The sequence below is a fragment of the Amblyraja radiata genome, chromosome 2 (genome assembly GCF_010909765.2).
Source record: "Amblyraja radiata isolate CabotCenter1 chromosome 2, sAmbRad1.1.pri, whole genome shotgun sequence".
Lineage (NCBI taxonomy): Eukaryota > Metazoa > Chordata > Chondrichthyes > Rajiformes > Rajidae > Amblyraja > Amblyraja radiata.
In genome coordinates, this window is record NC_045957.1 from 116213007 (window position 1) to 116230143 (window position 17137).

Sequence of the window (17137 nt, forward strand, 5' to 3'; positions counted from 1 at the left end):
TGCCAAGGACACGTAAGTGGGACAGGCCCTTAACTCAGCGGGTCAGGCAGTTTCGGTGGAGAACACGGAGAGGTGACGTTTCGGGTCGGGACCCTTCTTCAGACTGACCGTTCAGGAGGATGAGGGGTGATGTTATAGAGGTGTACAAAATCATGAGAGGAATAGATCGGGTATATGCACAGAGTCTCTTGCCCAGAGTAGGGGAATCGAGGACCAGAGCACATGAGTTTAAGGTGAAGGATGGAAAGATTTAATAGGAACCTGAGGGGTAATTTTTTTCACACAAAGGAAGGTGGGTGCATGGAACGAGCTGGCGGAGGAGGTAGTTGAGACAGTTACTGTCACAATGTTTAAGAAACATTTAGACAGGTACATGGAAGGGACTGGTTTAGGAGGATATGAGCCAAACGCAGGCAGGTGGGACTAGTGTAGATGGGGCATGTTGGCCAGTGTGGGCCGAAGGGCCTGTTTCCACACTGTTTCACTTGATTAACTGCTACCTTACCATATGGCTGAGCAAGTCCACATCCATATCTGTGTGTGGGGGGCGGAAATGGATTCATGGGAAGTAGTCTTGGAGGGGAGGATGCTCCTCAAACTGCAGAGCATCCTGGACAATACAGCTCACCACCCTCCATGACACACTGGTCAACCTGAGGAGCACCTTCAGCATGGTTCCACTGGTTCCACCAAGATGCAGCACAGAACGCCACAGGAGATCCTTCTTCCCTATCAAACTGCTATCAAACTGTACAATCCCTCCCCCTCCTGTCATGGGGCAGACTAACTCAATTCCCCTACTCTGGGCAAGAGACTCTGTGCATCTACCCGATCTATTCCTCTCATGATTTTGTATATCTCTATAAGATCACCCCTTATCCTCCTACACTCCATGGAATAGACCTCTCCCTATAGCTCACACCCTCTAGTCCCGGCAACATCCTCGTAAATCTTTTCTGAACCCTTTCAAGTTTGACAATATCTTTCCTATAACATGGTGCCCAGAACTGGACACAATATTCTAAATGCAGTCTCACCAACATCTTATACAACTGCAACATGACCTCCCAACTTCTATACTCAATACTCTGACTGATGATGGACAAAGTGCCAAAAGTCTTTTTGACCACCTTATCTACCTGTAACTCAACCTTCAAGGAACCATGCACCTGTACTCCTAGATCCCTCTGCTCTACAACACTACACAGAGGCCTACCATTCACTGTGTAGGTCCTGCCCTTGTTCGACGTCCCAAAATGCAACACCTCACACTTCTCTGTATTAAATTCCATCAACCATTCCTCCGCCCACCAGGCCAATCGATCCAGATCCTGCTGCAATCGTTCACAACCATCTTCACTATCTGCAAAACCATTAACTTTTGTATCATCAGCAAACTAGCTAATCTTGCCCTGTATGTTCTCATCCAAATCATTGATGTAGATGACAAACAGTTACGGGCCCAGCACCGAACCCTGAGGCACACCACTAGTCACAGGCCTCCAGTCTGAGAAGCAACCTTCCACCATCACCCTCTGCTTCCTTCCATGGAGCCAATTTGCTATCCATTCAGCTATCTCTCCTTGGATCCCATGTGATCTAACATTCCAGAGCAGCCTACCATGCTATCAAACCTTGTCGAATGCCTTACTGAAGTCCATGTACACAACATGTACAGCTCTGCCCTCATCAACCTTTTTGGTCACGTCTTCAAAAAAATCAATCAGATTTGTGAGACACGACCTCCCAGGTATAAAACCATGCTGACTATCCCCAACCAGCCCTTGCCCATCCAAATGCCTGTATATCCTATCCCTCAGTAACTTACCAACTACAGATGTTCAGTTCACCGGCCTATAGTTCCCAGCATTTTCCCTGCAGCCCTTCTTGAAAAGAGGCACAACATTTGCCACCCTCCAGTCTTCCGGCACCTCTCCTGTATCTAAGGACGGCGTGTAAATTTCAACCAGGGCCCCCGCAATTTCCTCTCTAGTTTCCCACAATGTCCTCGGATATATTTGTCTACCTTCAAACACCTTGTACCTTCAGTACTTCCTCGACAGTAACCCTGACTGCTCTCTGGTGCCTTCCCACACAATGGGGAATTTTGATTCTGCCGTGTGGGGATGTTTTATGTTAAATTCTATAGTGTGTTGTGTCCTTTATTTTTATTGTATGGCTGTATGGGAATTTCATTTCACTGTGCCATCTGGCACATGTGACAATTAAATCTATCTTGAATCTTGAATCTTGAATCTCAAGACACTTCCAGTGACTGCTCAAATTTCCTCCGTCCTACTGTCTTTCTCCTCGGTAAATACAGAGGAGAAATACTAATTGAGGACCTTGCCCATCTCCTGTGGCTCCACACAGAGGTGACCGCTTTGATTCCTGAGAGGTCCCACTCTTTCTCTGGTTATCTTTTTCCCCCGTATTTATAAAATCTTTGGGGATTGTCCTTAATGCTACCCGCCAGAGCTATCCCCTGGCCCCTTTTTGCTCTTCTGATCTTTTTTAGTTTACTTCTTAGTTCCCGAAACTCCTCCAGGGCTGCACTTGATCCCAGCTGCCTGTACCTGTCCCATGCATCCTTCTTGTTTTTGACTAACGTCTCAATTTCCCTCGTCAGCCAAGCTTCCATACGTTTGCCTGCTTTGCCCTTCACTCGAACGGGGACGTACACAACCTGAGCTTTCATCAGTAGACTTCTAAAACCATCCCACTTGGCCGATGTTCCTTTCCCCTCAAATAACCTGCTCCAGTCAACTTGAGCGAGACCTTCTCTCATACGCTCAAAGTTGGCCTTACCCCAGTTGGGCATTTTAACACGTGGACCCTCTCCGTCCCTATCCATAACTGTCTTAAACCTAATCGAACTGTGGTCACTGGTCCCACAAGGCTCCTCCACACACACTTCATTAACTTGCCCTTCCTAATTTCCCAACACTAGATCCAGCTTTGCCCTCTCACGTGTGGGAGCCTCCACATACTGCTTGAGAAAACTCTCCAGAACACTTTTAAGGAATTGCACCCCATCTAAACCCTTCACACTATGATTTTCCCAGTCTATATTGGGAAAGTTAAAATCCCCGACTACAACAACCTTATTTGACCTGCAGCTGTCTGCAATCTCCCGGCACATTTGTTCTTCAAATTCTCGTTGACTATTCGGATGTCTGTAGTACACCCCCAACAAGTACTGGATAGAGTGGATGTGGAGAGGATGATAGGTTATTGATCAATAGATTCTTGATTAGTGCGGGTGTCGGGGTTATGGGGAGAGGACAGGAGAATGGGGTTGAGAGGGAAAGGTAGATCAGCCATGATTGAATGGCGGAGTAGAATTAATGGGCCGAATGGCCTAATTCAGCTCCTACAACTACTGAACTTAGAAGCATGCATGTACGTTCTCCCCGTGACCGCCTGGGTTACCTCCGAGATCTTAGGTTTCCTTCCACACTCCAAAGACGTACAGGTTTGCAGCTTGGTACAAGAATAATCTCTAGTGTGTGTAAATTTTAGTTTAGTTTAGTTTGGAGATGGAGCACAGAAACATGCCCTTCGGCCCACCGAGTCCGCACTGACCAGCGATCACCGCACATTAGCATTCCCCTGCACACACTGGGGACAATTTACACTTACACCAGGCCAATTTACCTACATCTATCTACATACATGTAAGTCTTTGGATTGTGGGAGGAAACCGAAGATGGCGGAGAAAACCCACGCGGTCTCAGGGAGAACGTGCAACCTTGAATGAATGATATCTTTATTTCGAACGATTAAAAAAAGAAGAAAAGAAAAGATGAAAATGAATAAATAAAAGGAAAATTATATATATATATATATATATATATACATAAATACATACACACATACATACATATACATGTACATATATACATACATACATATACACATATACACACATACACATATACATAACATATATGTACATACATAAATTAAAAAATCAAAAGCCAATTTCAACATAATACACATTAGACTCGTTCGAAAAGGGATAGAAGCCTATGCTTGTCAAGTCCTACCCCCATTCTTCACCATTAACAAATGCAAAATTCAATAAAATAAACTAAACAGACAATTCAAATAAACTTAAATAAACCTTAATATGCGCAATCGCTGTACGGTGCGAACGTGGTGGGCCGAAGGGCCTGTTTCCGCGCTGTATCTCTAAAGTAAATTAAACTAAACTAATAACTTCACATTTGCATCATTATTCCTGCTGATCACTAAATCACAAGACTCATGACTTGGGACTTAGATATTACTCTTATGGATGAAATGGCCAGATTCACTCCGTTGGTAAGGGGTAGTCTTGTCTGAGCCTCAAATGCAGGTCCATCCTTCTTGCGAAGATAGACACATAATGTTGGAGTAACTCAGCGGGACAGGCAGCATCTCTGGAGACAAGGAATAGGTGACTTTTGGGGTCGAGACCCCTTCTTCTGCTCCATCCTTCTCTCGTTGGTTGTCTCCGCTCCCGACGTCTCGGCCTCCTCTTTTTTATATCTTTTTTTAAACTAAATAGTGGGGGGGGGGGGGGGGAGGAGACAAATTGGAAATATAAAGATGGAGTTAAAGGGAAAGAGAGTATAGGAAAAGTTAAGAAATACACCAGAATTAACGGGGCAGAAAGCTCACAAAGGGATAGGAGAGTATGGCCAAGTGAAATAGGAATCAATGTGAAAGGTGAGGTGAGTAACGGATTAAAAGTATTATACATGAATGCTCAAAGTTTAAGAGGTAAAGTGGATGAGCTTGAGGCTCAGTTAGAGGTTGGTAGATATGACATTGTGGGGATTACTGAGACATGGCTGCAGGAGGATTGGGACTGGAAACAGAATATTTAGGGTTTTACGTCCTATGGAAAGGACAGGAGGTGGGCAGAGGAGGGGGGGGTAGCTCCTGAGGGGGGGGGGGGGTGGGGGTGGTGAGGGATTAAATTCAGTCCTTTGAGGGATGACATAGGGACTGATGATGATGATGTTGTGATTCAATGTTTCTATGATGTCGAGGAATTGTAAAGGTAAAAAGACATTAATTGGATTTATCTACAGGCCCCCAAACAATAGCTAGGATATAGGGTGCAAGTTGCAGCAGGAGTTAAAATTGGCATGTATCAAAGATAATGCCACTGTGGTTATGGGAGATTTCAATATGCAGGTAGACTGGGAAAATCAGGTTAGTTCTGGACCCCAAGAAAGGGAGTTTGTAGAGTGTCTCCGAGATGAATTCTTAGAGCAGCTTGTAATGGAGCCGACCAGAGAGAAGGCAATTCTGGATTTAGTGTTGTCCAATGAACCAGATATGATAAGAGAACTTGAGGTAAAGGAACCGCTTGGAGGTAGTGATCATAATATGATTAGTTTCAATCTGCAATTTGAGAGGGAGAAGGTTCAGAAGTGTCAGTGTTGCAGTTGAACAAAACGGGACTATGAAGGCATGAGAGGGGAGCTGGCCAAGGCAGACTGGAAAAGGTTCCTAGCAGGAACGACGGTGGAATAGCAATTGCAGGAATTTCTTGGCATAATCCAGAAGATGCAGGATCATTTCATTCCAAAGAGGAAGAAAGATTCAAAGAGGAGTAAGAGGCAACTGTGGCTGACAAGGGAAGTTAGGGATGGAATAAAACTAAAATAAAAGGTGTATAACATAGCAAAGAGTAGCGGGAAGCCAGAGGATTGGGAAACTTTCAAACGACAACAGAAGGTAGCAAAGAGGGCAATACGGGTTGAAAAGATGAAGTACGAGGGTAAGCTGGCCAAGAATATAAAGAAGGATGGTAAAAGCTTCTTTAGGTATGTTAAAGAAAAAGATAAGTAAAGCCAAATGTGGGTCCCTTGAAGGCAGAAACAGGTGAAATTATTATGGGAAACAAGGAAATGGCAGAAGAGTTGAACAGGTACTTTGGTTCTGCCTTCACTAAGGAAGACACAAACAATCTCCCAGATGTACTAGAGGACAGAGGATCTAGGGAGACAGAGGAACTGAATTAGGCGATAAATAGTATTGGGTTGGCCGATTGGACTGAAGGCTGATAAATCCCCTGGGCCTGATGGTCTGCATCCCAGGATACTCAAGGAGGTGGCTCTAGAAATCGTGGATGCATTGGTGATAATTTTCCAATGTTCTATAGTTTCAGGATCAGTTCCTGTGGATTGGAGGATAGCTGATGTTATCCCACTTTTCAAGGGAGCGAGAGAGAAAATGGCGAATTATAGACCAGTTAACTGACATTGGTGGTGGGAAAGTTGCTGGAGTCAATTATTAAATGTAATAACGGTGCATTTGCATAGCAGTAAAAGGATTGGTCCAAGTTAGCATGGATTTATGAAGGGGAATCATGTTTGACTAATTGTCTGGAATTTATTGAGGAATTTATCACTAGATTTTAGAAGATTGAGGGGGATCTTATAGAAACGTACAAAATTCTTAAGGGGTTGGACAGGCTAGATGCAGGAAGATTGTTCCCAATGTTGGGGAAGTCCAGAACAAGGGGTCACAGTTTAAGGATAAGGGGGAAATCTTTTAGGACCGAGATGAGAAAAACATTTTTCACACAGAGAGTGGTGAATCTCTGGAATTCTCTGCCACAGAAGGTAGTTGAGGCCAGTTCATTGGCTATATTTAAGAAGGAGTTAGATGTGGCCCTTGTGGCTAAAGGGATCAGGGGGTATGGAGAGAAGGCAGGTACAGGATACTGAGTTGGATGATCAGCCATGATCATATTGAATGGCGGTGCAGGCTCGAAGGGCCGAATGGCCTACTCCTGCACCTATTTTCTATGTTTCCATGTTTCTATGTGACAAGTAAAATGGATGAAGGAGACCCAGTGGATGTAGTGTATCTAGACTTTTAGAAAGCCTTTGAGATTAGTGGGTAAAATTAGAGCACATGGTATTAGAGGTAGGGTATTGACATGGATAGAGAATTGGTTGGAAGACAGGAAGCAAAGAGTAGGAATAAATGGGCCCCTGTCAGAATGGCAGGCAGTGACGAGTGGAGTGCTGCATGGCTCGGTGTTGGAGCCGCAACTATTTACAATATATATTAATGATTTAGATGATGGGATTAAAAGTAACACTAACAAATTTACTGATGACACAAAGCTGGGTGGCAGTGTGAACTGCAAAGAGGATGCTAGGAGGTTGCAGGGTGACTTGGACAGGTTGAGTGAGTGGGCAGGTGCATGGCAGTGCAGTATAACTTACATAAATGTGAGGTTATCCACTTTGGCGGCAAAAACAAGGGGGCAGATTATTATCTCAATGGTGTCAGATTAGGAAAAAGGGAAGTGCAACGAGACCTGGGTGTCCTTGTACACCAGTCACTGAAAGTAAACATGCAGGTACAGCAGACAGTGAACAAAGCTAATGGCTTTGCTAATGGCATGTTGGCCTTCCTAACGAGAGAATTTGAGTAAAGGAGCAAAGAGGTCCTTCTGCAGTTTTACAGGGCCCTGGTGAGAACACATCTGGAGTATTGTGTGCAGTTTTGGTCTCCTAATTGGAGGAAGGATATTCTTGCTATTGAGACAGTGCAGCGTAGGTTCACAAGGTTTATCCCTGGGTTGGCGGGACTGTCATATGAGGAAAGATTGGAAAGACTGGGCTTTTATTCACTGGAATTTCGAAGGACGAGAGAGGATCTTGTAGAAACGTATAAAATTATAAAAGGACTGGACAAGCTAGATGCAGAAATATTTTTCCCAATGTTGGGGGAGTCTTGAACCAGGGGCCACAGTCTAAGAATAAAGGGGAGACCATTTAAAACTGAGATGAGAAAAAACTTTTTCACCCAGAGAATTGTGAATTTGTGGAATTCTCTGCCACAGAAGGCAGTGGAGGCCAATTCACTGGATGAATTTAAAAGACAGTTAGATAGAGCTCTTTGGGCTAGCGGAATCAAGGGGTATGGGGAGAATGCCAAATGTGGCAGGTGGGACTAATGTAGATGGGACATGTTGGTCGGTGTGGGCAAGTGGGCTGTAGGGCCTGTTTCTATGCTGTATGTCTCTATGGCTGTTTCTTTATTACTTATCAGGCTGGAGAGTTCTTAATTATGTCGCTTGCTCGTCTTTTCATCCTTATCACACAATCCCTTTGCAAATTGGCTGTTCTCCCCAAACACCTTATCTTCTCAAGGCCACACTGCTCCTAATCTGACACCATTGAGATAATAAACACTGCTCTGCCCTCACAAGATGCCAATTACGAGACTTCTCATAAGAAACAAAGTGCTTATTTCCTTTCATGAGGCTATTAAACCCAATTAGAGTCACAGAGTCATACAGTGTGAAAACAAGCCCTTCAGCCCAACGTATCCACGCCGACCAACATGTCCCATCGACACTAGTCCCACCTACTTGTTTCCACACTGTAATGGCCCTGTCCCACTGTACGAGTTCATTCAAGAGCTCTCCCGAGTTTTAAAAAAAATTAAACTCGTGGTAAGCACGTAGAATGAACGTAGCGGGTACGTCGGAGCTCGGGGACATCTCTTAGCGGCTCGTAACGCTAACGGCAGGTACTCGGGAAACGCGGTAAGCTCGGGAAGACTCGTGAAGATTTTTCAACATGTTGAAAAATGTCCACGAGAGCCCCGAGTACCTGCGAGTGGCCATTACCGTACATCTCCGAGTTCGGATCAGGGCAAACTCGGAAGAACCCTTTGAATGAACTCGTACCGTGGGACAGGGCTTTAAGACCCTATGACTTTAATGGCTCGAGAAGCACTTTGATAACGGTCTCACAACTCACATCTGGTGAGTGCACAGCTGGCATTATCCTCGTGGCATTGCAGTGTGACCTTGAGACGATAAGGTGTTTGGGAACAGGCGATTTGCAAAGGGACTGTGAGAAGAATGAAAAGATGAACGAGCAACATAGTTAAGAACTCCCCGGCATGATAAGTAACAAAGATAAGAGTCATAGTCATACAGTGTGGAAATAGGCCCGACCTGCCCACAACGACCAACTTGTCCCACCTGCACTAGTCCCACCTGCCTGCATTGGTTTGGCCCATATCCCTCTAAACCTGCCCTGTTGATGTACCTGTCTAAATGCTTCTTAAATGATGCAGCATTAACTGTCTGAACTATCTCCTCCGGCAGCTTGTTCCGTGCATTCCTGTCGTCAGGATCTCTGACGCTGTAAGGCAACAATTCTACCATTGCACCACCTTGCCACCCTGTATCTAGAGCCAGCTCTGAGAGCAAGAATATCACTGTACTCAAAGTTTCCCTTTTGCGTCGTTTCTTAGGGAATATTGACTGGAATCGGTGTTTTGCAAGCTGTCCTCCAAGTACCTAGTAGTCTTCATTCAATCAAAACTCGAATAACATAATCATGGTCAAACCTTTGACCTTGCCCCTTGACCTTGGCCCCCCCCCCCCCCTCCCCCCCTCGGCCTTGGCCCTTGACATGACCTCTTTACACACCTGATACTTTACTCATCAATACTGGACCGTTTCCCTTGTATCCCAAATCACCCTGCACTTCATGCTTCTTATCTCCCCCACCACTTTGCCTGGAATAAAATCTTCGCCCGGCCACTTACAATGTGATACTTTCAGCACCAAGCTGATTCTACGACCATCGATCAGCTCAATCTTCAATGCTCTATTTCATAAGTTTATGAGTCACAGGAGCAGAAGCGGTTCCATTTGGACATCAAGTCTACTCCGCCATCCAATCATGGCTGATCTATCATTCCCTCTCAACCCCATTCTCCTGCCTTCTCCCCATAACCCCTGACACCCCTACTAAACAATCTCTGCCTTAAAAATATCCATTGACTTGGCCTCCACAGCCATTGAAACATAGAAAATAGGTGCAGGAGGAGGCCATTCGGCCCTTCGAGCCACCGCCATTCAATGTGATCATGGCTGATCATCCCCAATTAGTACGTCGTACCTGCCTTCTCCCCATATCCCCTGGCTATCTTTAAGAGCCCTATCTAGCTCTCTCTTGAAAGTATCCAGAGAGATGGCCTCCACCGGCCTCTGAGGCAGAGAATTCCACAGACTCACAACCCTCTGTGTGAAGAAGTGTTTCCTCGTCTCCGTTCTAAATGGCTTACCACTTATTCTTAAACTGTGGCCCCTGGTTCTGGACTCCCCCAACATCGGGAACATGTTTCCTACCTCTAGTGTGTCCAAACCCTTAATAATCTTATATGTTTCAATAAGATTGCCTCTCATCCTTCTAAACTCCAGAGTGTACAAGCCCAGCTGCTCCATTCTCTCAGCATATGACAGTCCCGCCATCCCGGGAATTAACCTTGTAATTCCAGGGAATTAACCTTGTAAACCTACGCTGCACACCCTCAATAGCAAGAATGTCCTTCCTCAAATTAGATGGCCAAAAGTGCACACAATACTCCAGGTGTGGTCTTTTAAATATTGTAAATGTTATCTCTGAACTGGTCTGACCCGTTGAGCATTTTGTGCTCTTTGTTTTAGATTTGTGACATTTTTCTGCTTATTTCCTGCTTGTCTGATGTCAAGATTCTCTGTTCTCTCTGCTGCTTCTATCAGATTTGGCACAGCAGTGAACCAAAGCCAATGCTTCAAGTCTCGCACACAAGGAAGTAAACACTTTATGAAGGCTGATGTTTCACAGAAGCTTTGAGGGAGTTTTTGGATCAGATGTTTTTATTGCCAGGTCGGTTGGCTGTCCAAACACTCAGCAATTGGGACCATTTGGATAAATTTAGTTTAGTTTAGTGATACAGCGTGGAAACAGGCCCGCTGAGTCTGCACCGCCCAGCGACCACCCCGTACACTAGCACTCTTCCGAGCACTAGGGACAATTTACAATTCACCATTTTTCACCGCAGCCAATTAACCTTCAAACCAGTACGTCTTAGGAGTGTGGGAGGAAACCGGAGCACCCGGAGAAAACCCAAGCGGTCGCAGGGAGAAGGTACAAACTCCGTACAGACAGGACCAGTAGTCGGGATGGAACCCGGGTCTCTGGGGCTGTAAGGCAGCAACTCTACAGCTGAGTCACTGTGCCTCCCATCTGCGTATATGCGGTCTATGCACCTGAATTCTCCGCATATCCACATGCCTGTCTAAAAGCCTCTTAAACCCTACACCAGGAACATCTGCCTCCACCTCCATCTCTGGCAGCTCCCCACTGCCCTCTGTGGGGAACAACATTTAACTTGTCGCCGCACATCCCTTTAAACTTGGCAATGAGATCATATGTTAAGGATACTTAATTGAATTTCTCAACTTCTTTAAAATCTTAATTACATGGAAACATAGAAACATAGAAAACATAGAAAATAGGTGCAGGAGGAGGCCATTCGGCCCTTCGAGCCAGCACCGCCATTCATTGTGATCATGGCTGATCGTCCCCGATCAATAACCCGTGCCTGCCTTCTCCCCATATCCCTTGATTGCACTAGCCCCTAGAGCTCTATCTAACTCTCTCTTAAATCCATCCAGTGATTTGACCTCCACTACCCTCTGTGGCAAGGAATTCCACAAATTCACAATTCTCTGGGTGAAAAAGTTTTTTCTCACCTCAGTCTTAAATGGCCTCACCTTTATTCTAAGACTGTGGCCCCTGGTTCTGGACTCGCCCAACATTGGGAACATTTTTCCTACACCTAGCTTGTCCAGTCCTTTTATAATTTTTTATGTTTCTATAAGATCCCCCTCATCCTTCTAAATTCTAATAAACTGATTCACCACCCTCTGATGAAAGAAATTCCTCCTCATCTCCATCCTAAAGGTACGTCCTTTTATTCGAAGGCTATGGCCTCTGGTCCTAGACTCTCCCATGAATGGAAGAAGCAACTCTACTGCTGCACCACCGTGCCACCCCCCTCCAAGCGAAAAGATAAATTAATAGTCAGCTCACATGTTTTTAATAAAAACAGTTCTGATTAAAATTATCAAGACGTTGTTGGTCCCATGTAAACCAAATGTTGTGTTTAACTTTGCCAAAAAAAAGGTTGAGCCCAGATAGGAAGAAGAAATGTTGGGTACACATATGCACACTGACTTTTTTTAAATTCACGAGATCATTCTTTATTCCCGAGATTATGATGAACAATGCAGCCAAATGCATTATGAAAAAATCAACAGGAAAAAGCATTTAGAATCGACAGGTGTCGTCAGTAAGATTTTGTATTATTATTATTATTATTATTATTATTATTATTTATAAAATTATTACTAAGATTTTCTCACTTAGTTAAATCATCACAACATCTCAGAATATGAAACACATAAAATATATATATTGCAATTCCTTTATACACTTTATTGGTCTTCCATTCTTTGTCATGTAATGGCTAAACAAATCTCTCTCCGAGAAATTGGAATCATCTTATTTTTGTTACACACGTTACTAATTCTTCTGGTCTTTGTGCAATAGGTTTTGAAGATTCTTACAGCATTCAAATTGCAGTAGCATGTTTAAGATATTAAAAAAATAAAATCATTTGCTTCCATAATATAAGAGTCCCACAAATCACATCGGATCAACATAGAATCTTAAAGAGGAAGTTAATAGATATCGCTGCCGGCGGGAATCTTTCATTCCGCTGTCATTGAAAAGTCTCCCCAATAGTCATAGAGTTATAGAGTGATACAGCGTGGAAACAGGCCCCTCGGCCCAACTTGCCCACACCGGCCAACATATCCCATCTACACTAGTCCTACCTGTACATGTTTTGTCCATATCCCTCCAAACCTGTCCTATCCATGCACCTGTCAAACTGCTTCTTAAATGTTGGGATAGTCCCAGCCTCACCTACCTCCTCTGGCAGCTTGTTCCATACACCCACCACCCTTTGCGTGAAAAAAGTTACCCCCCAGATTCCTATTAAATCTTTTCCCCTTCACCTTAAACCTATGTCCTCTGCCCCTCGATTCCCCTACTCTGGGCAAGGGACTCTGTGCATCCACCCAATCTATTCCTCTCATGATTTTATACACCTCTATAGGATCACTCCTCATCCTCCTGCGCTCCAAGGAATGGAGACCCAGCCTGCTCAACCTCTCCATTTGGCAATGTATAGACGGCTTCATTATTCAACCGTTCACTCACTTGAAAATACTCACATCCCCACGGTTACTTCTTACTGTTGATGAAAATGCTTTCTGGAAAATCAGAAACTTTAAGAATCCTACAAGCCTTCTTTTTCCAAAAATATATTGAATAGTTCACATCACTTTATTTTTTACACAATCGTTAACAGAACAGACATTTCTTTGGTGAATTATTTTGCTCCTCAGGCAGTTTTGTTGTTTTATTTCTTATTTGACGCCTGATATTTCAAGTTTATTTTTGATATCTCATTTTCAGATATAGTCACAATACTTCGAGTCGCTGTGAAGTTATTCGACACACAAGAAGTTCAGCTGTCGTGTTGTTGCTTTCTACAGGTGGCTACTGTTACTAGAGAGTGAAGGGGGTCCACATGAAGAGATTTGTTGGAGAAATGCTGGAGTAACTCAGCGGGACAGGCAGCATCTCTGGAGAGAAGGAATGGGTGGCACTTCGGGTCGAGACCCTTCTTCAGAAGAAATCTAACGAAAAATCCCTTCTCCAAAGATGATGCCTGTCCCGCTGAGTTACTCAGGCATTTTTTATGTCTATCTTTGTCGTAAAGCAGCATCTGCAGTTCCTTCCGACAGCATTCGATGATTGTTGGCGCCTTTCAGATGAAACGTCAGGAACAATGGGGAAAGGATATCTCCTGTCATTTCCGCACTCTGTTCAACAAGGTCAGTCTACTACAACTGGCAGGCGCTAGAGTTGCTGCCTTACAGCGCCAGAGAGCCCGGGTTCGATCCTGACCCTGGGTGCTTGTCTGTGCGGAGTTTGTATGTTCTTGAAGATAGACATATAAAGCTGGAGTAACTCAGCGGGGCGGGCAGAATCTCTGGAGAGAAGGAATGGGTGACGTTTCGAGTCGCGACCCTTCTTCAGTCTGTTCTCCCCGTGACCAGTGAGGGTTTTCTCCAGGAGCTCCGGTTTCCTCCAGCCCTCCTAAGACCTACAGGTTTGTAGGCCAAATGTGTTGGTAAAATTGAAAATTCCTCCTAGTGTGTGAAGGATAGTGTTCGTGTGCGGGGCTCGCTGGTCAGCACCGACTCGATGGGCCGAAGGGTCTGTTTCCGCTCTGTATCTCTAAGCTACACTAAACCAAACTTACTGTAAACTCTTCCAGTGCATAAAGTGAATACGTTTAACTTCCACGTTAACACCTTGACCTATTCCCCACTATTAAAACGAATCGGGAATGTAAATGTAAGTATGTTTTGCCCCAAAGGTAGACACAAATGCTGGAGAAACTCAGCGGGTGAGGCAGCATCTATGGAGCGAAGGAATAGGTGACGTTTCGGGTCGAGACCCTTCTTCAGACTCACATATGCCCACTATATTCCTTTTTTTTTAATTAAACAAAGCACTCGTGTTTTTGACCCCATTCCTGTGCAGGATTTTTGTTTTTCTCGCTTCAAAGACGTGTACAAAATTAATGTGGCTCCAAGGAAAGGAACCGATGACAGTGTAAGTGGAGACAGGCGGTGAAGCAGAAAATAAAAGCAAAGAATCAAGTATATCCCAGTCCGTGGCTCATTTTAAGATCATTCGCTTGCTCCCAAGTTTTCTTCCGCTTCCTTTGAAATGGCAGCAACATTACGCTGTCTCATCGTAGGTCAATGGCGTTCTGGCTGAGCGTGCGGTTCAGCATCCGATACTCCAGGCACTCCAGAGTTGGCGGGTAAGAGTTCAGTTCAAATTTGTTGGCAAACAACGCTTTATTTTCATTTAACCATTTCAAATCCACAGGTCCATAGATGCAAATATTTCTGGAATAATGACCTGCAAGACAAAAAACAAGGAGCTATATATCTTTAACACAGTCATAGGTTGCCATTGGTACACAGAAATGCTGGAGAAACTCAGCGGCTGCAGCAGCCATTGTTCAATTCAGCCACACTAAAAGACGATGACACGATATCGTCACTTGTACCCAAGTGCTGTGAGATTCTTTATTTCTACGTACACAAAGTACACAAAGGAGTCGCCATGAAGGCGCCAACAAAGTTACAAAAAGTACTCTCACTTCCTTCATTTGCAGCTGATAGCAGTGCCAGATTGCCACAGATAACAAAGCTCCACAGCCTTCCCTCTCTAACCCCCCTCCATCTCTACCCCCCTCCCTCTCTACCCCCCTCCCTCTCTACCCCCCTGCCTCCCGACCCCTCCCCCTCTACCCCCTCCCTCTCTACCCCCCTCCCTCTCTACCCCCCTCCCTCTCTACCCCCCTCCCTCTCTAACCCCCCTCCCTCTCTACCCCCCTCCATCTCTACCCCCTCCCCTCTCTACCCCCCTCCCCGTCTACCCCCTTGCCTCCCGACCCCCCTCCCCTCTACCCCCTCCCTCTCTACCCCCTCTCCCCCTCCCTCTCTACCCCCCTCCCTCTCTAACCCCCCTCCTCTCTACTACCCCCCCTCCTCTACCCCCCTCCCTCTCTACCCCCCTCCCTCTACCCCCTCCCTCTCTAACCCCCCTCCCTCTACCCCCCTCCCTCTCTACCCCCCTCCCTCTCTACCCCCTCTCTACCCCCCCCCTCCCTCTCTACCCCCCCCCTCTACCCCCCTCCCTCTCTAACCCCCCTCCCTCTCTACCCCCCTCCCTCCCTCTACCCCCCCCTCCCCCTACTACCCCCTCCCTCTCTACCCCCCCCCTCCCCCACCCTCTCTACCCCTCCCTCTCTACCCCCCCTCCCTCTCTACCCCCTCCCTCTCTACTACCCCCTCCCTCTCTACCCCCCTCCCTCTCTAAACCCCCCCTCCCTCTCTACCCCCCTCCCTCTCTACCCCTCCCTCTCTACCCCCTCCCTCTCTACCCCCTCCCTCTCTACCCCCTCCCTCTCTACCCCCTCTCTACCCCCTCCCTCTCTAACCCCCCGCTGCGCCACCGTGCCTCCTTTTGCTATGATGTTGCTGAGAGGAATACAGTTCTTTCCCACTCTGAGGTCAACTGGTACAATTGACCACTTTTACACAAATTATACATCATATCAGAAAACCATTGCCCTGCTATGAACTGGGGCAGCTTCCTGGCATACTGTAACTCTGCTTAGACAATAGACAATAGGTGCAGGAGTAGGCCATTTGGCCCTTCGCGCCAGCACCGCCATTCAATGTGATCATGGCTGATCATCCACAATCAGTACCCCGTTCCTGCCTTCTCCCCATATCCCCTGACTCCGCTACCTTTAAGAGCCCTATCTAGCTCTCTCTTGAAAGTATCCAGAGAACCGGCCTCCACCTCCCTCTGAGGCAGAGAATTCCACAGACTCACAACTCTCTGTGAGAAGAAGTGTTTCCTCGTCTCCGTTGTAAATGGCTTGCCCCTTATTCTTAAACTGTGGCCCCAGGTCCAGGCTCCCCCAACATCGGGAACATTTTTCCTGCCTCTAGCGTGCCCTTCAGGCCAATTGGTGCCAATATCTCAGCATGGACTTTGCTGGCATTGGAGAGGGTCCAGAGAAGATTTACGAGAATGATCCTGGGGATGATTGCGTTACCGGATGAGGAGTGTTTGACGGCACTGGGCCTGCACTCGCTGGAGTTTAGAAGGATGGGGGGAAAGACCTCATTGAAACCTGCCGAATAATGAAAGGCCTGGATAAAGCGGATGTGGTGAGAATATTTCCACTAGTGGGAGAGTCTAAAAACAGAAGCCATAGCTTCAGAATTAAAGGACGTACCATTAGAATGGTGATGAGGAGAAATGTCTTTAGCCAGAGGGTGGTGAATCTGTAGAACTCATTGGCCAAGGCAGTGGGTATTTTTAAAGTAGAGATTGATAGGTTCTTGATTAGTAAGGCCATCAAACATTACAGGGAGAAGGCAGGAGAATGGGTCAAATAGGTCAGGCATGATCAAATGGCAGAGCAGACTCGATGGGCCGAATGGCCTGATTCTGCTCCTTGTGTCTTATACTTGGAAAATCTTCTTGTTCTCATCGAGTGCACACTAAAGATTAGAAGTTGTTCAGCCAGAGCTGTACACACTTCTCGGCATCTGCGTACAATGGTGTGCGTGGTGGTGGGAAGATTGGTGGAAACAGGGCCG

General features: G+C 45.8%; 1 protein-coding gene across 1 annotated transcript in view; it reads right to left on the minus strand.

Annotated features, from left to right (window-relative positions):
- Positions 1-14445: 14445 nt before the first annotated feature.
- LOC116967416 (N-acetyllactosaminide beta-1,6-N-acetylglucosaminyl-transferase-like) overlaps positions 14446-17137 on the minus strand; it is a 75149-nt gene continuing 72457 nt past the window's right edge. Inside the window, exon 3 of the mRNA XM_033013970.1 lies at positions 14446-14873. Coding sequence (XP_032869861.1) covers positions 14698-14873 — 176 coding nt within the window. The 3' untranslated portion in view covers positions 14446-14697. The remainder of the gene's footprint in view (positions 14874-17137) is intronic.